This window comes from Protopterus annectens, chromosome 17.part0 (genome assembly GCF_019279795.1).
Source record: "Protopterus annectens isolate FY-2018-M chromosome 17.part0, PAN1.0, whole genome shotgun sequence".
Taxonomy (NCBI): Eukaryota; Metazoa; Chordata; order Ceratodontiformes; family Protopteridae; genus Protopterus; species Protopterus annectens.
Genome location: NC_056751.1, coordinates 685,757,615 through 685,775,331, shown reverse-complemented (window position 1 = coordinate 685,775,331; position 17,717 = coordinate 685,757,615). Strand labels below are relative to the sequence as shown.

Sequence of the window (17,717 nt, the reverse complement as noted above, 5' to 3'; positions counted from 1 at the left end):
AAGAGCTGTGGGGGTGTAGATCTAACTGTAATAAGCTGGTCACTTACAGTGTAGCGATCGGCTTATTACAGTGAAGTGCTTTTAGTGCTCTTCGCTTGAAGAGCTGAGGGGATGGTGCATTGGTTCATAGTACTGGCATATGGCCCTGGTTGAATCAGCTATGCTTTTGCATCTTGTGATAGTGATATCCTGTCCAGAATTAATTTCTCAGCCTTGCACCCATTGATTGTCAGGTTAGACTCTGTGTTCCCTGCTATTCTGGTTAGGATAAAATGAATATCAGAGAATGAGTAAGTGAAAAATTCTCTAGAAATTGAGCTGTACTTGTTAAATTTCTGAATATACAGTATCCATGCCTTCTGCATATGTTAACTAGAAATGATGGTTTCATTCTTTGTTTCTGGTCTGATTTTAGAAAAGACAAGGATGCTGCTTTTTCTGGATAACAGAAAAAAGTCATCACGTAATATAGTCACAGTTTTTCTGTTTAATCTTTTTCTGACATTCCTTCATGTTACAGTGAGTTGGTGTTTTTCTTTTTCTGACATGCCTTATTGCAGTGAATGTTAAGCATGTTCTTGAAATGTTTTTGTTGATGGTCTTTTTCTTCAGTAAATTTTTTAGAGGGGAGTGGGACAGCAAGTATTTCTTAAGAGCACGTTTTAGTACTGCTGCTAAGGGTGGCATTTAACCAGTCAAGTATAGCTGCTAAGGGTGGCATTTAACTAGTCAAGTACTGCTGCTAAGGGTGACATTGAACTAGTCAAGTACTGCTGCTAAGGCTGACATTGAACTAGTCAAATACTGCTGCTAAGGGTGGCATTTAACCAGTCAAACACTGCTGCTAAGGGTGACATTTAACCAGCCAAGTACTGCTGCTAAGGGTGCCATTAACCAGTCCAGTACTGCTGCTAAGGGTGGCATTTAACTAGTCCAGTACTGCTGCTAAGGGTGGCATTTAACCAGTCAAGCACTGCTGCTAAGTGTGCTATTAACCAGTCAAGTACTGCTGCTAAGGGTGGCATTTAACTAGTCCAGTACTGTTGCTAAGGGTGGCATTTAACCAGTCAGAATCTGTAGTTTTTTAATTTTCTATCCATGGCATTACATGAGTTGAGTGACTTCCATTTGCATTTACAAGAAGCAGTAGATGTGTTGTAGGCAGGTAACAGTTAAAGAGGGCTTTTTTGAAAATATGTCAACATGGAAGTAATTTGTTGCAGATTGGAAGATGCTGAAGAACAAGAAATTCTTTGGTTCAGTCTCTGAGCAGAACATCAGGACTAAGTCCAGACCCCTCATCCAAGAGATGGATTCTTCTCCTACTTTGTCGTCCTCTTCATCCAGGTGAGTCTTGCAAAAAAACAGCTTTCACAGGGGGATGTTGGTGCATGGAAGCTAGGGATATAGCTTCTCCCATTCATTCCCAATTGTTTTATAATCTGCTTTTGTGTGCAGATAGTTAAATGCTGTAGTGTGCATTGCAGAATGACTGTGGATGCCATTGCTGCCTGCAGAGCTTCATAGTAATATCCACTAAGTGAGCCACTGGACACATTTTCAGTGGTGGCCGATAACCTTCAGTCTCATTTTAAGTGTTTTAACAATTCTCAGACTGCATTGAGCAGGACTGTACCTGTAATGAGAATCAGTAGTACATCATCTCTAGGAAGAGTCAGCATAACAATAAATCATAACGCGTGAGTTAGACCCACCTGACTGATGTCATCACCCCACTCACATAATGAAAAAGCAGTGTCTTCTGTTTATGTGCAAAACATGGTTGCATGCTAGAATGCAACAACATAGGTATGCGTGTGGCTGTCTTGTATATGTTGAGATGGTGTCCATTCTCTTCAGTGCCTTTTGCTGTTTTCTGTGTCACACATCTCCCCACTCTCTACAGTGAATTTCTATTGCATAACTCAGCACAGTTATATTTATTCTGGTGACTTTTCTTTACTTCATAGCAGTTGCTTTGAGTGATTAAATCCTTAAACAGATGTGACTGTGGTGTACAGCCTCAAAGTGCCTTTTTTGTTTAGGCCTAGATAGTAATGTCAGAAAGGGTGGCATTTGTTAAAAAAATGTAACCTTGACACTAAGTTATGGAGACAAAAACTTTTGGCACCACTTTCTGAGAGAAATATTTAAAATCTGTACAAAATAAATCTAAAAAGAGAAAAAAAAAAGCAAATGCAGCTGGCTAATGCTGAAAAAAGTGAAGAAACTCATTCAAAAGAAAGTGCCCTTTAAAAGGACTGCAATATCCTTGTAGATTTTGGGACCTCTCCATCCAGTATAGTGATTGCCATTTTTTCACCAGCTCCCAATGACAGAGAATTTAAGTGAGCTTTTTATGCAGCTGTAGAGCCTTTACTGGTGCAGGTACTGCATAAATGCAAAAATGAGACCAGTACCTTTGTTGGTGTAGATGTTGCAAGAGGTGTCATATATTCCAAATATAATTTTTGAGGGTACGAGGTTGTGCTGTCCATGTACTGTAACTGTTGGACTGGCTGCCAAAGCTCACATTCTTGGCAGCTGTCATTCTCTTGCTAGATCAAGTTTCTCCTCTTACACATCATACCTTTGCCCTGACTAGCTTCTCCAGATCTCACTGCCACAATTCAAGCTTCAGCACGATCTCCCATCAGCTTGAGCGAATGAAGGTTTCTTTGTTTTTTCAGCATTCAGATAAATCCATATTTTTTTGTTTCAGAATACCTTTTCACTAATTACTTTCTCCTTATAGATCTTTATCTTTGTCTAGACTACAACCTTTACCATCTTTCCCTCATTATTTGTCTCTCATTCCCTTATTCTTGCTGTTAAATAAAAAAATATATATATAGCCATATATATATATATATGTATTTTCTTCTGCATATTATCATTTTCTACTTTAGTGAGAGTCATATTGTTAGTGACTTCTCTTATTTGAATAAAAACTGTGGATTGTTGGTATGGTTAAGGATAAAGAAAAGGCCTCTGAATTATCAGCAGTGTGGAAGATTCACATGTGTTTTTCAAGTCTTGGAGTCAGATACCTTGAAGCAGAATGTCATCAATATGCAGGAAGCAAAGCTCTCTCCACCCAGGATTGTGCTAGACAGTCAAGAGGAGAAGGTTAACACCTGCACTACACCTCAAGCAACACATAGCCCTTCTAAACCCACACCACCAACATCCTCACATAGCCACACTAAAGCCTTATATGTGGAGGCCCTTAACGGTAACCTGCCCAAGCAACAAGGATCTCAGAAGCTGAAACGCAAACAAACAGCAGTCACAACCAAAGTGTCACATAGCTCACAACAGCAGTGTGCCACCCAACAGCAGCCCCTAAGGCAAGACAATGTACACAACACTTTAGTCATCAGTGACTCTATAGTCAGGCACCCTGATGTCCCACTCACCAGTCTGAACAAGGAGAAAATTACAGTCAGCTGCCTGTCAGGTGCCAGGATCCGCCACATAACGCATGCATTCAAGTTACTCCACAACAAGTACAAATATGACTCTGTCATTGTCCATGTTGGAGTGAATGACTTGAGATGTACCTCCCTGGACTACATGAAAAGAGACATGGAAGAGCTCCCGGATCATGTGGCCCAGGCAGGTATGACCCTAGCCCTGAGTAGCATCCTGCCTTTGCCCAGAATGATACCACAGTATAAGGACAAAATGATTGACTTCAACAATTGGCTAAGCTTCTGGTGTCATTCAAAGGGGATCCAACATCTGTCTGCCTGGGATGACATGATCGACAGACCACGATGCTTTGCCAGAGATGGTCTGCACCTGTCACCCTGGGATTCAGATTACTGGCTAAGGCTCTTGCCACCCCTATAGTGCCTTTTTTAGGCAATGTTCAAAGGACAAAACCACCACTGTAACAGGTACAAGCATGCAAAATCTGAAGGTAATGCTACTCAATACTAGAAGTCTAAACCTCAAAATGCACTCTCTCGAGGCACTCCTAAAAATGGAGAACATCGATATCTGTGCAGTAATTGAGACCTGGTTCAAGGCTCCAGAGAGCACCCCTGCAGTACTAGACTACAACTCTTACCACACTTTTCAGCCACCAAACCAGGATCCTAACACTAAAGGTGAAGGAGTGTCCATATTCACCAAGGATATTCACACCACCAGGCTAGTTGCCCAATACAATGCATCTGAAATTCTCCAGGTGCAACTAACACTAGGTAAGACTGCTACAGATCCTCCACCATTCCCCAAGATTCTCACTACACCTTTCTAAACATACTGGAAAATATTAAGATACAACCAAACACCCTAATACTGGGTGATTTTCAACTACCCTGCCATTAATTGGGAGAACTACTCGTGTACCAACACCTTTGCCCAATGGTTCTTGGAATTCATAAATTCCAATGCCCTGGATCAACTAATCCATAGTCCCACCAGGGGCTCCAATATCCTAGACGTGGTTATTACCAACCTGGGAAATCAATCCTCCATACCTTTGGTCATCCCTTCGTTGGTCAGATCTGATCATAAGCTAATCACCCTTGACATCCACATCCCTCCCCCAACCCCCAGTAAGGAAACCTCCGTAAAAAAACTTCTCCAAAACCAAGTTCATGCTACTGAAGTCAGAAGTGACAAACTTCATGACACCCATGCAGACAGGAACTGAAAGTTTAACTGCTGAATCCTACACTAAGGCACTGTACGAGCACATCCACTCATGCATGAATCGTGCCGTCCCAGATAGAACCAAGATGCTCTCCTCCAAAAAAAGGAAGCCAATCTGGTGGTCCCCTGCCATAAACAAACTTTACAACAAAAGGAAGAAACTGTTGCAGAAAAGAGGAAATTCTCAGAATGCAAAAATCTCCCTTACCAACCTCAGTAAGAAGCTGAGATCCCTCATAAAATCCTCCAAAGCTAGTTACGAAAATAAAATTGCCAAAGATTCCAAAGACAACCACAAGGCATTCTATAGCTATGTCAATAATCTAAATGTCAATGCTCAGATCTGCTCTGAGCTACAACAGAATGACAGTAAATATACTGATCCCAAGGATATTGCCAATATCCTGGCAGATCGATTCAGTTCCAACTTCACCCTCCTCTCACCCCCTAAAAAGCCCATCTCAATACCGAAAGATTGCCAAATTCCGGTAATAGCCACACAGGTAAAAAATGCACTCTCCAAAGCTAAGAATACAGCATCCTTTGGGACAAGACGACATCCCGGGCTGTGTACTACATGAACTACAAAATGAACTGGCACCTCACCTAAGTGTCATGTTTAATCATAGCCTCACCTCAGGCTTCGTGCCCACTGAGTGGCACACAGCTACAGTTATCCCACTCTACAAGGGGGGATCCACCTTGGATCCTGAGAACTACCCATCAGTCTGATGAGCCTGATCTGCAAGGCCATGGAACGTATTATCATGGAGCTTATAAACAAAGACATTGTCAACCTTCAAACACTGAATCCCACCCAGTTTGGGTTCGTGAAGGGCCGATCTTGTCTCCTGAACCTGACTGACTTCTTCGAATCAGTCTCCAGAGCTGTTGATGAGGGTAAGGCGGTCCACACAGCCTATCTGGACCTCGCCTAGGCCTTCAACACCATCCCCCACTCTGGAATCATAGATAAACTTACTAAGCTGGGCATTAATCCATACGTCACTCGATGGGTTGCCAACTGGCTTACTGACAGAACCCACACTGTAAAAGTAGCCGACTCCAAATCCAGCTCCAGACAAGTGGAGCACCACAGGGTTCAGTCCTGGGACTGCTCTTGTTTGGCATCTACTTCTCTGAAGTACAGGCCAACACTAAGGGACTTTAGCTAACAAAGTTCGCAGATGACTGCAAACTGGGAGCCATTATTGAATCCCAAAATTATGTGGATATTCTACAGAAGGGCTTACAGAAACAGATGCTTGGTGCCAGAGCCATGGGCTCAAGCTCAATGCCAAGAAATGTGTAGTTGTCCCCTTTGGGATAAAGCATGTACTCGTGAATTACCACATAGGTGGCAGTACACTAAACACCGAAAGTGTGATAAGAGACTTGGGGACACAGGTGGGACAGTGGTATCACCTTTGATAATCACATCGCCACAACAGTCAGGAAATCCTTCTATGTGGCATACCTCATCACTAAGGGCTTTTCATCCAGAAAAAAGAAGGTCATTGTCCCACTGTACTCATCCCTCATTAGACCCATTATAGAATACAATGCCCCGTTTGGTATGTACCTCTCAAGACATCTGCAACAACTAGAAAGGCTGCAGAAATACCTCACTAAAAGAGTCACAGGCCTAAAGCAGATGCCCTATGCTGACTGTCTAAAAAAAACTCCAGCTATACTCTGTCGTATGTAGTCTACTCAGAGGTGATCTCTGCTTAACATATAAGGCCATGTCAAAACCAGAGCTGTTGGACATGCTACACTTAAAGAAATCCCAATACCTCAGAGCCACACGCTCCAGGGATCTAAACCTTGTCATCACAATGAACAAAACATGGTGTAGGGATAGGTTCCTGACACAGAGACTCCCCAGACTCTGGAATAGACTGCCCATACATGTCAAGCAGAGCACCTCTTTGGCCTTCTTCAAAAGGAACCTTGACAACTGGGTGGGAGATAGGAAATTCACCCCGGGGATCATGTCAATCGCCCTGCGAGACAGGGGTCCAGGGAAGTAAATACTGTGGGAAGAAATAGCCAGGGAATTGTTATGGCCAGGCTTGTATATGCCCTAGGACCAATAGCCTAGTACCAACCTATGAACCTATAATTTCAGTTCCCGCACCCTTTTTACGCCATAGAAATAAATCAGTGCTTAGGAGCCTGTTGAAAGGGGAGCTATCTAAGGAAAACACTGAGAAGAGACAATTAAAGAGATGCGTCAAAGAAACAGCAGAGCCTTTTTCAGAGAAACTATCTCCTTTGAAGTCACCTGGGCTTTCTTCTCCTTGTTGAGGTCTTTCAGGTATTCTCATAGCTCTTTCCCACCTTTCCTTACCATCTTCAGACAGGAATTGTAGACGTTGACAGATGCCATTCTGAGGAGAAGAGCAAGCAGCTTCTCCTTAGAAAAGGAGCTGCTCAGATATCTTTTACCAAAAGACCAGAATTTGCAGCTTTAAGTCATTCCTCCAGGTGCCACAGACTCCACCTGCAGAACAGTCCACAAAGTGCAGTACACGTCTTGAGCAGTATTGGCTTCTGTTAGTTTATTTAGGTAGCTGGGTTGCAAATATCTGAAACACACAACAGACAGGAATGCACAGTCTCTGCAGAGCATAATCCTGTTAAGGGATTGTGTACTGCAATTATGAATACAGCATTTTATTTCTGTTTAGCAGTTCTGGTTCATCATGGCATGTTATTGCTATTTGTTTATAAATGGGTTACATTTTAAGAATATTTCCTTTATTCCAAAAATATGTTCACCATTTTTTGTTATATTAGTAAAGAAAATTTATTACCAAATGTATTCCATTTATAAGTATTGTACACTTGTTGCACAGTAGATATAACTCTGAAGCTTAGCTACCGATCACTATACACATACGTTATTAAACAAACACGTTATTTAATCTAGGAGTAAAATAGTTTTATTTTTCAAATGCTGTCTTGTTTCAATTCTCTTTTTTTCTTCATTTTTGAGATCAAGCACTCTGGGTCATGTTTTCAAATTGGTATCACACTATTTTAAACATTTTTGCTGTGATTTAGAAATTCTCATTGGGTATCTCCAATTAAATAACACTAAAAAAAATCTGTATAGTCAATCTCTACATTCTCCCCAGAAATAACATTCCTATACTAGAAAAAATCCTTGCCTGGACATCTAAAACTATTCAAAATGAAACAGTCATCCTAGGTGACGTTAACATTGATTGGTAAGAATGTACCAAAAAAAACAGTCCACCTCCAGCATAAACCTGTTCTCCTACACCCAAGTAGTAACAGACATTACCAGATCAAACAAAACCAAAAGCAATGGCTCTACACTTCTAGTGCCTGACCTGAGTAATATTTCAGCCACAGGCACAGCCTCAAACCATAAGTGATCACGTACCTGTTTATATCCTTTGGAAATACTCCCCCACCCACAATACCCACCAGTATAAAGTAACCAGGAACCTATCCATATTCAGCCCAGAAACTTTAAACAACACCCTCCTACAAATAGTCTGGAGAGCCCTAAAAGTGCTACCTTTAGACCAGGCACTTCAACTCTTCAGTACTACATTTTTAAATATTCTAAATAACTTAGTTCCTCTACAAGTAAAACAATCAAAACCAACCATGCTAACTGGCTAACTAGAGCCACAAAACAGCTTATGACAAACAGAGATAGAGCATAGAAGCTCTGGCATAAAACCAAAAATCCTGTTCACCTCCTAGAATTTAAACAACCAAAAATCCTGTTTAACTCCTAGAATTTAAACAACTTCGAAATCAAGCCAAACACTTCATAATCAGAGATAAGAAAAACTTCCACTTCACATCCCAAAACAGAAATAAGGCTAAGAAATTTTGGGGTGCCATCTCTAGTTTTCTGCATTCCGGTAGCAAAAACAACCCATGCCGACATCCAGACAAAGCATGCCCACATATAGACACAATCTCCTAAACTCTCTGCAACCTTCCCACAAACAAATTCTAAAGGTAGCAAACACAAACTCCTGCATCCTTCACACAACCTCCCCAATGCTTACTTTTCCTTCTCTCCTGTCCCCACAGCTACCATTCACAAATTACTACTCAAACTAAAACCCTGTACAACTGCTCCGGATAATCTACCCCCAGATTACTGACAAATGTCAGCCAAATCTATAGCCTACCCCATTATCATATTAATCAACAGATCCCTCCAAGAGTCTCGTGTATCTGTAATCTAGAGGAAAAAGGTTACATACTCCCATTTCACAAAGGTGGTCCTAACATAGCTTTCACCAATTTATGGCCAATTGCAATACTCTCCCCACTATCCAAATGGATCCACCCTCAGCTCCTAAATTTCCTAACAGAAAATAAGATGTTATCCCCATTCCAGCATGGATTCTGCCCATATCACAGTGCCACCACTGCACTCCTATCATTCATGGACACTGTGACCCAAGCAAGGGACACTGGAAAAATTGTCTCCTCTCTCTTTCTGGATCTCTCTAAAGCCTTTGACACCATATCCCACCTCTTACTCATGTCAAAGCTATCCAATCTGGGAATGTCACCCCCCCCCCACTCTTAACTGGTTCTCTGATTATCTAACTAACAGACAACAAGCCACGAAATGGCGCCACTCTTTCTCACCATTCCTCAGTATGTACACAGCAGTTCCCCAAGGATCCATACTGGGAAGTCTCCTTTTTAGCATATTCATTAATGACTTCCACTCCACCCTCCCCCTAAATCCTGTAATACAGTACGCGGACGACTCGACCATTATCTGCATTGCTGACTCTGCTGAAGAACTCCTAGCTAAGACCCAACATGCTTTCTCAATCACTGAGAAATGGATGAATAACAAGCATCTAGCTCTTAACCCCAGCAAAACTAAACTGCTTATATTCACCCCCTAAATAGAGCAGATTTTAATATATGTTCACAAAACAAAACCTGCATTAGAGCAGTATCACAAACTAAACTTCTAGGAGTTATAATAAACAAACACTTAACCTTCGATCTGCACATCCAAAACTGCATCGAAAAAAAAAAAAAACATCCGAAACTAGGCACCCTCTATTAAGCATAAGTTGTACCTCACACCCACCGCTAGACAAACCTTTGCACTGTCCTGTTTTCTTCCTTCACTTTTATGCAGTGCCCATTTGTTCACTAACATTCAAAGCTCCTTAAAATCCAAGACCGAGTCCTGTTATAACAAGGTTGCCAGGTTCGCTACCAATGAAACTTACTCATCCCATCACTGCATCTCCCTACGCAAACTAAAATGACTCGAACTTCCCCATCACCTAACCTACTTGCAGTTAACCAGAGCTCACAATATCATTACCAAACCTTCCATTTGCCCATCCGTCACTTCCCTGTTTACTCTTCATAAGCCCTCCCGATAACTCAGATCTGAAAATTAATTCCTTCTAAAAGTGCAAATTACCCACTCTAGCAGTTGGTCAATCTCTCTACTCATGTACCATTGCTAAAACTTGGAATTCAATACCCAGCTCTGTCAGAACTATTTCCAATCACATATCCTTTAAAAAGTCTCTAAAACAACATCTCTTAGCCCTATGGCAATGTACATGTGGCTCCGACTACAGAGCATCTTCCCCCACCTGATCTCACTAACTTTTTTCTCCCCTCTGCTTAACAGTTATGCAACTATCTCTTGCTGTCTTCACTCTGCAGTATCCAAGGCAGATGATATATTGTACTTTGCATATTTTGTATATAATGTATACTGCCTTTGTTATTCTAGCTAGAAATTTATGATAAGATTGTATGTCTGTTTTTTTTTTTTTTTTTTTTTTTTTTTTTACGTTATCTCTCAATGCATGTAAAAAATGTGATTGTATTTAAATTTCTTTTGTATGTGGAGCTTTTCTTCCTGGGCCTCCACTGAAAATTGGCACTTTTTGGCCCAGTGGACCATCCTGGTAAACAAATGCAAATAAATAAATACATTTTTCTAATTATTATTATCATCCCCATTTTTGAGAAATATTTGTAATTGCACAGGTACTCGTGATACTTTGCACCTTTCAAAGAACTGAAGAGAGTGTATTGTAATGTAGGATATATAAGGGAGTCATGTGCATACCTGTGTCAGTGCATTCTAGTGCAAGACCAGTGTTAGTACATACAAGGGAAGGAGAAACTTTTATTTATTTATTTGACATTTGTTGACCGGGGTAGTCCGACTGAGCTTGCACCCTTTTCAGAGGAGGACCCTGGGAGGAAAGCTCCACAGTGCAATTTGTACGGGTAGTAAATTCACAATGCAAGTAAAAATTCACAGTGCAAGTTATGCATGACAAAAATAACAAGAGTAAAGTAAAATATGATAAAGAGAATAAAAGTATATACATAAAAGGTTAAGCAGATTGACCAACAGTAGTTCAAGGAAGAGAGACATTTTAAAATGAGTACTTAGTATTGAGGAGGCAGGGCAGAACAGTGTGGGATAAATGCAGAAGATTTGATGTTATTCGTGTTTCACTGTTGCAGTCATCACATTTGGGTTATCCCTGCCAGGGTAGCCCTCAGTTGGCCTGAATACCAGAGGCTTAGTATTTCTGCGTCGGTTGCTGTTGCTCCAGGACTGAGGTCAGGTCATCAGTGGTATAAAATCAGGCTGCCGACGCCATTACTTCAGTTTTTCTTGCCATGGACCCGAAGCAGAAGCAGTTCACATGAGTGCCAGTTGGCTGCTACCTGAGTTTTTCATTTCCAAATTGAAGTTGAAGTCTTCTAAAGCTAAGTACCCCATTGGGGATCCTTTTTTCTTGCTCTAACCGATGTCAGAAAAAGTTAACAATTGTCTCGCTTGTGGAAAGCAAATACCACACCAAGACCTTCATTCTTACTTCGTCACTTGTTTAGGCCCAGACCATGACGTTCTCGCTTTTGTGTTTTAACGCCAGAACTATACGTCGTCGGGGCCCCTTTTGTAACTAGATATTTTCGCTGTCAGTCCTCGAATTCCGATATGACTTCAGTAAGCCATCTGACAACAGATCTTCCCAAAAAACATAACGATAAAGACAGAGACAGACACAGGTCCAAAACTGCCGACGATGCTTCCGTTAAGCTAGTCGTCAGTTCTCCAGTCCTCAGGTGTTTTTGCAGCCCCTGATGCCCATTTCTGTGGATTTGCAGGCCGCTACCGAGACCCTTTCGGAGTCCAGTATGCCGTGATACTCTTCTTCAACTAAGGATCCTGATGATGCCTCTACCTTGGATGGGTCCGTAACCGCTGAGCAAGCACCAGGTTATGAGGATGTACTTCGAAAAAACTGATACTTGACACAGACCAATGACTTCTGTCGCATCCTCAGTTCCTTTGAAAACTACCGAGTTTGTAAGGGCCAGGGTACGAACCACTCCCAAATAACCGATGATCCAAGCTCAGGCACCTGCTTCCTTGCCTCAGTCTTAAATGCTTAAAATGGCGGAAGACCTTATAATGCTTATCAGGGGAAGCCAGGCTACCCCTTCCAAAAGAAAAAGAGACTTGTCCCCAGTAATTTTATCTGAACAGTAGTCCGATTACTCTGATGCATCTGAATATGACAACATGCAACCCCTCTCTGCTTATGAGGATTCTAATGCAGAGGAATCCATCCCTTCAGCCTCTCCACCTGAGGACTTTTCCTTTGTGGAAACCCTACATACTTTAAGGGAGCATTTCCAATGGGAATGTCAGGACTTTCCTCAGTCAAAAAAGAGACTCAGGGAATTCTTAGATCTTCCACAGCACAGATCTCTGGCCATCCCTCCTGTCCTGGATGTTGTGCATGATGATTTTATGGAATCCAGTCTGACCCCCTGCCACTCTCCCTCCTGCTCCCAGGAAACCAGACAGGTGCTATACAGTCCCTGACTCTCACAAATTTATTTTCAGAAACCCTGCTGCTGACCCTGAGGTCATCTCTCAAGGACCTAACGGAATCAAAGCAGCTTTAGCTAAGAATCCTACCCCTTCAAATAGGGATTCCCGAGCTTTAGACAGATGGGGTAAAAAAAGTATACACCTCTGCTAAGCTATTAGAGTATTAAATTGTCAGTTCCATATGCTGAAATATCAGCAACATACCATGGAACTCCTCAAACAAAAAATATCTTTTTTCCCTGCTTGTGCAGAAAATAGAGTTACAAGAGTTAATGCATTCTGCAAGTCAAGTAACTAAGCACACCTTACAGTGCGGTTTTGACACCCTAGAAGCATCTTGCAGAGCAGCAGTCACTGATTCTGTCCTTAGAAGGCATGTTTGGCTTAAGGAACAGCCCTTGCCAAATTAAAATTATTGGACGCACCCTTGCACAAAGACAACTTATTTGGCACCAAGACAGAAGGGGTCTTAAAAAGATGGAAGAAAAAGCCAAATCTATGCAGACAGTTTAGACTTCTTACAGGTCCAGCCACCGAGGTTCAGTAGGCATTGCCCCTCCAAACACTGGTCTTTTCCTGCCCCCTCCAAGTCACCTCAGCCCAGACCCAGTGGAAGCAGGCCCCCCAGACAACAGCCTCAGGGAATACAGAGATCTAAGCAATGGAGTTCCTCCTCTTCAAAACCAGGGAGTGCAAAGCCACCCCCATATGGTAAGAACTCACAATGACTTTACACTTCCACCCCCTCCCTTTGCCCACCTGCTCTTGCCCCTAGAAGGAAAACTCTCCTTCCATGCAAGCAACTGGGCCACCATTACTAATGACCGCTGGGTCTTCAACATAGTGTCGCAGGGATACAGATTTTATTTCCATACTCTGCCAACCCCAAAAGGGTTCCCAGATCTTCCCCCAAACCAGTGGGCAGAGGCCAAAAAGCAAATCCTTTTCCTGCTCTCTATGAAGGCAATGGAGAATATTCCTGCAGAACAGACAGGCCAAGGTTTCTACTCCAGACTCTTCCTGGTACCCAGAAAAGAGGGCACATAACACCCCATCCTCGATCAAAGAGGGCACATAGCACCCCATCCTCGATCTATCCATTCTAAACACCTTTCTGGTGATACCAAAATTCAAACTGCTCACCCTCCATCAGCGTCTACCTATGTTTTCCAAGGATGCTTGGTTAGCCACCCTAGACCTAAAAGAAGCCTACCTACACATCCCAGTCAGGGAATCATGCAGGAAATATCTATGTTTCAGGGCAGAATCACTGCACTTTCAGTTCTCCGCACTTCCCTTTGGCTTATCCACTGCTTCCAGAGTTTTCACAAAATGTCTGGCTCCCGTCATTGCTTTTTGCAGACAAAGAAATATTCAAATTTACCCATACTTAGATGACTGCCTGATTCAGGCAGACAGGAAAAGCTACTAAAGCACCTGACCTTTGTAAAGGACCTACTGACCTCCCTGGGGTGTACTGCCAACGAAAAGAAATCCAAACTAGTACTCGTACAAAAAATTGTATTCCTGGGAGCAAGCTTGGACACAGCATCCCAGATGGCATTCATTACACCAGAAAAACAATCCTACCTGACAGCCTACTTCACTCAACTAGCCACCAGGACCCAGTTATCTGCAAGGAAAATCCTGCAAACTGTAGGGTTCATGGCTTCTTGCATTCTACTCATTCCATATGCCAGACTGCATATGAGGAAATTGCAGTGGTACCTTAAAAGCCTTTGGTGTCAGCACTCTCAAGACCTGGAAATTCTTATACCAATGATACCTTGTCTAAGGAAAGATTTTCTTTGGTGGCAGCAGCATGCTACCACAACAAGGAATTCCCTTCTCACAACCCCATGCCACCCAGACCCTCACCACAGACGCATCAGACTATGCCTGGGGTGCACACCTGGACAGCAGGTGCATTCAGGGCCAATGGAGCCTAAATCAAATACATCTGCACAACCAAAAAGAGATGTTAGCTGTTCAGCATGCTTTGACAGCTTTCAGACCCCTACTCTCCCCGGAGTCTCCAATGATCTTGACGGACAACACCACGGTGATGTGGTATATCAACAAGCAGGGAGGGACTCACTGTTATCCTCTATGCAGGCTTGCCATGACCCTTTGGCACACAGCCTCAGCCATGCAACTCCACCTGTTAGCACAATTCCTGCCAGGCTCTCTAAACTCTCTGGCAGATGAGCAGAAACCTGCTAGACCCACATGAGTGGCAGCTAGACCCAAGAACTTTCACCCTTGTAACCCAGAAATGGGCCACCCTAAAGGTCAACCTCTTTGCCTTCCACTCCAATCATCAGCTCAGCAAATTCCGCACCAGAGAACCTCACAGCAAGGCCTGGAAAGTGAATGCTCTATCCTTCCAGTGGGTAAACCTCCCGGTCTATACATTTTCTCCTCTACTACTCATTTCAAGGCTATGGCTCAAAATAAGGGAGGAAAAACCAAGGACAATCCTAATTGCCCCAGACTGGCCATGTTGCCAGCACTGGTACCCACTGCTGCGTAGCCTGTCACCCCTGCCACCATGGCACCTACCTCAGATCCCAACACTCTTGACCGAGAGGAATGGAGATTTTATGCATCCCCAATTGCAGACCCTCAATCTGGCAGCCTGGCTTATTTCCTGACCTCTACTCAAGCTACCAGTCTAAGCAAACAAGTTCTAGATGTTATATGTGAGGCCAGATGCCCCAGCACTAAAAAGTCTTATGCTGACAAGTGGAAAAGGTTTTGCTCTTGGATCCAGGCTAAGGGAGTCTGAATGGCACAGCCCTCCCTTTCTCTCATCCTGGATTACCTGGCAGACCTACTGCACAGGGGTCTATCCTTTTTTTCTATTAACATTCATGCCTCTGCCATCTCTGCTCATTTCAGCACAGAGCCACTGCTTTTCTCACACCCTTGCATCAAACAGTTCCTAAGTGGGGCTAACAACTTAAGGCCACCCAGAAGAGCTTCTACCCCAGCTTGGGACATAAACTTTGTGTTGGAAAAGCTCACCCTGCCCCCCCTCCCCCCATCTTTGAACCTGCAGCTTCAGCAGAGTTAAAATTTCCGTCTTGGAAGACAGCCTTGCTTCTGGCCATCATTTCATCTAGAAGAGTATCAGAGCTACAAGCACTTATGGCTGTAGAGCCCTTCATTTTCCATGCTGACAGGGTCTCCGTCAAGACTAACCCATCCTTCATGCCAAAAGTGGTGCCCAGTTTGGCTCTTAACCAATCCATTTATTTGCCCACCTTTTTCCCTAACCCACAAAACAAGGGGGAAAGGATTCTGCACTCTCTAGATGTGCACAGACAGCTCAGATTCTACCTAGACAGGACTAAATCTTTTAGAAAAACTGATCAACTGATAGTCAGCTTCCCTGCAGGAGCAGAGGGCAAGGCCATATCCAAACAAACAATTTCCAAATGGATAGCACACTGCATCCATTTCTGCTACAAACAGCACAGGAAACCTCCCCCAAGGGGATCAGGACAAATTCTTCCAGAGCAACCTCTGCAGCTTTCCTCAGAGGGGTCCCCACCAGGGACATCTTGGAGGCTGCAACATGGACATCTGTTCATACCTTCACCAAGCATTACCACATGCTTATATTCTCCAAATCCAGGTCAGGCTTTGCCAATGCTGTCTTACAGGGCATCCTAGCCAGCCCCCAGTCTTCTTGACTGCCTCCACCCTTTTTTTCAGCTTTGGGAATCAACCGAAATGTGGTGACTGCATCAGTGAAACATGAAGAACATAGTACAGTTGTGTACAATTACCATAAATTTAGATGTTCGAGTGTATTCAATGTTGTAGTCCTGGTTTCTCTCCCTCCACCCCCTTGTTTTCTCTCTCTCTCTCTCTAATTACATGGAATTTTTGGTATTTACTTTCTACTGGTGGTGTTCTTCCACCATAACCTAGCTCCCTATTGGGGGCCCCCTGACAGGGCAAGAAAAACTGATGTAATGGCATCGGCTGCCTGATTTTATATCACTGATGACCGATGTCAGTCCTGGAGTGGCAGCAACTGATGCAGAAATACTAAGCCTCTGGTATTCGGGCCGACTGAGGGCTACCCTGGCAGGGATAACCCAAATGTGATGACTGCAACAGTGAATACACTCTAACATCTACATTTATGGTAAGTGTGCACAGCGGTACTTTATTGGTGGTGTAGTGTGAGAAACAAAGCAGTTAGGGAAGTTACAGTGTGAGGGGGCAATAAGAGAGAAGGATAGAGGAAAGACAGGAAATTAGTGTCAGATTACAGGGGCCAGGAAATATGGACAGGTATGGAGAGTAGTAGTTGATTCCCTTTGATATTCATAGGAAGTTAGAATAGATAGTATGATTGTGGAAAGGAAGAAGTAGGAAGGAAGGTGAGGGAGGAGTGGACTAGAGAAGGAAAGAGGCAAGGGCAGATTTCAAGTGGGATGGTTGCATTGACATCTCCAGGTGCTGTATAGGTAATTTCTGAGGCTTGTCTTGAATTCATGAGCTTGGGTAATATTTCTAAGGACCAATGGAAGCTTATTCCATGACGGAGCAGGAAGGTATGTAGCTGTAGAAGTTTTTTCTGTACAGTTTTTTGGGTTTATGAATCTGCAAGAGACATTGGGTTTGTGAATCTGCAAGAGACATTGATCTGAGCTTCTGAGGGAGCGTGGCGGGTTATAGCGGGAGACAAGAGAGGATATACTAGGGCAGGAGGGGAGGGCTTGTTTAGAAATGTGTGGATGATGAGTAGTTGAATAAACAAGAGTTGGTTAGGAAACTCTAACCAGCTGAGTGCTTGGAGAGCAAGACAGTGATGTGATTTTGGAGCCAGGTTAGCTGCAAATCTGGCTTCTTTGTGGTATGTGGTGTCAAGTTTGCATAGTAGAGAGGACTGTAAGTTAGTCAGGATTTGAGAGCTATAGAAGAGGTTAGGGAGAAGACAAGCCTGGGTAAATAATGATTGTGGAGTAGGGGGAAAGGAACCTTTTATTTCTATAAAGTAGGCCAAGCTTTTGGTGTTTTTTTTTATTTTTTTTTTTTTTTTAATACAGTGGTATACATGGAGGTCAAATTTAAGTTAATCATCTTTGATTACTCCAAGGAGCTTTGTGTGGGGTTCAGCTGA

At 43.0% G+C, this 17,717-nt stretch overlaps 1 protein-coding gene across 1 annotated transcript in view; it reads left to right on the top strand.

Moving 5' to 3' along the window:
* PIH1D1 (PIH1 domain containing 1) overlaps nt 1–17,717 on the top strand; it is a 414,679-nt gene that overhangs the window by 67,225 nt on the left and 329,737 nt on the right. Inside the window, exon 5 of the mRNA XM_044059683.1 lies at nt 1,224–1,347. Coding sequence (XP_043915618.1) covers nt 1,224–1,347 — 124 coding nt within the window. The remainder of the gene's footprint in view (nt 1–1,223; nt 1,348–17,717) is intronic.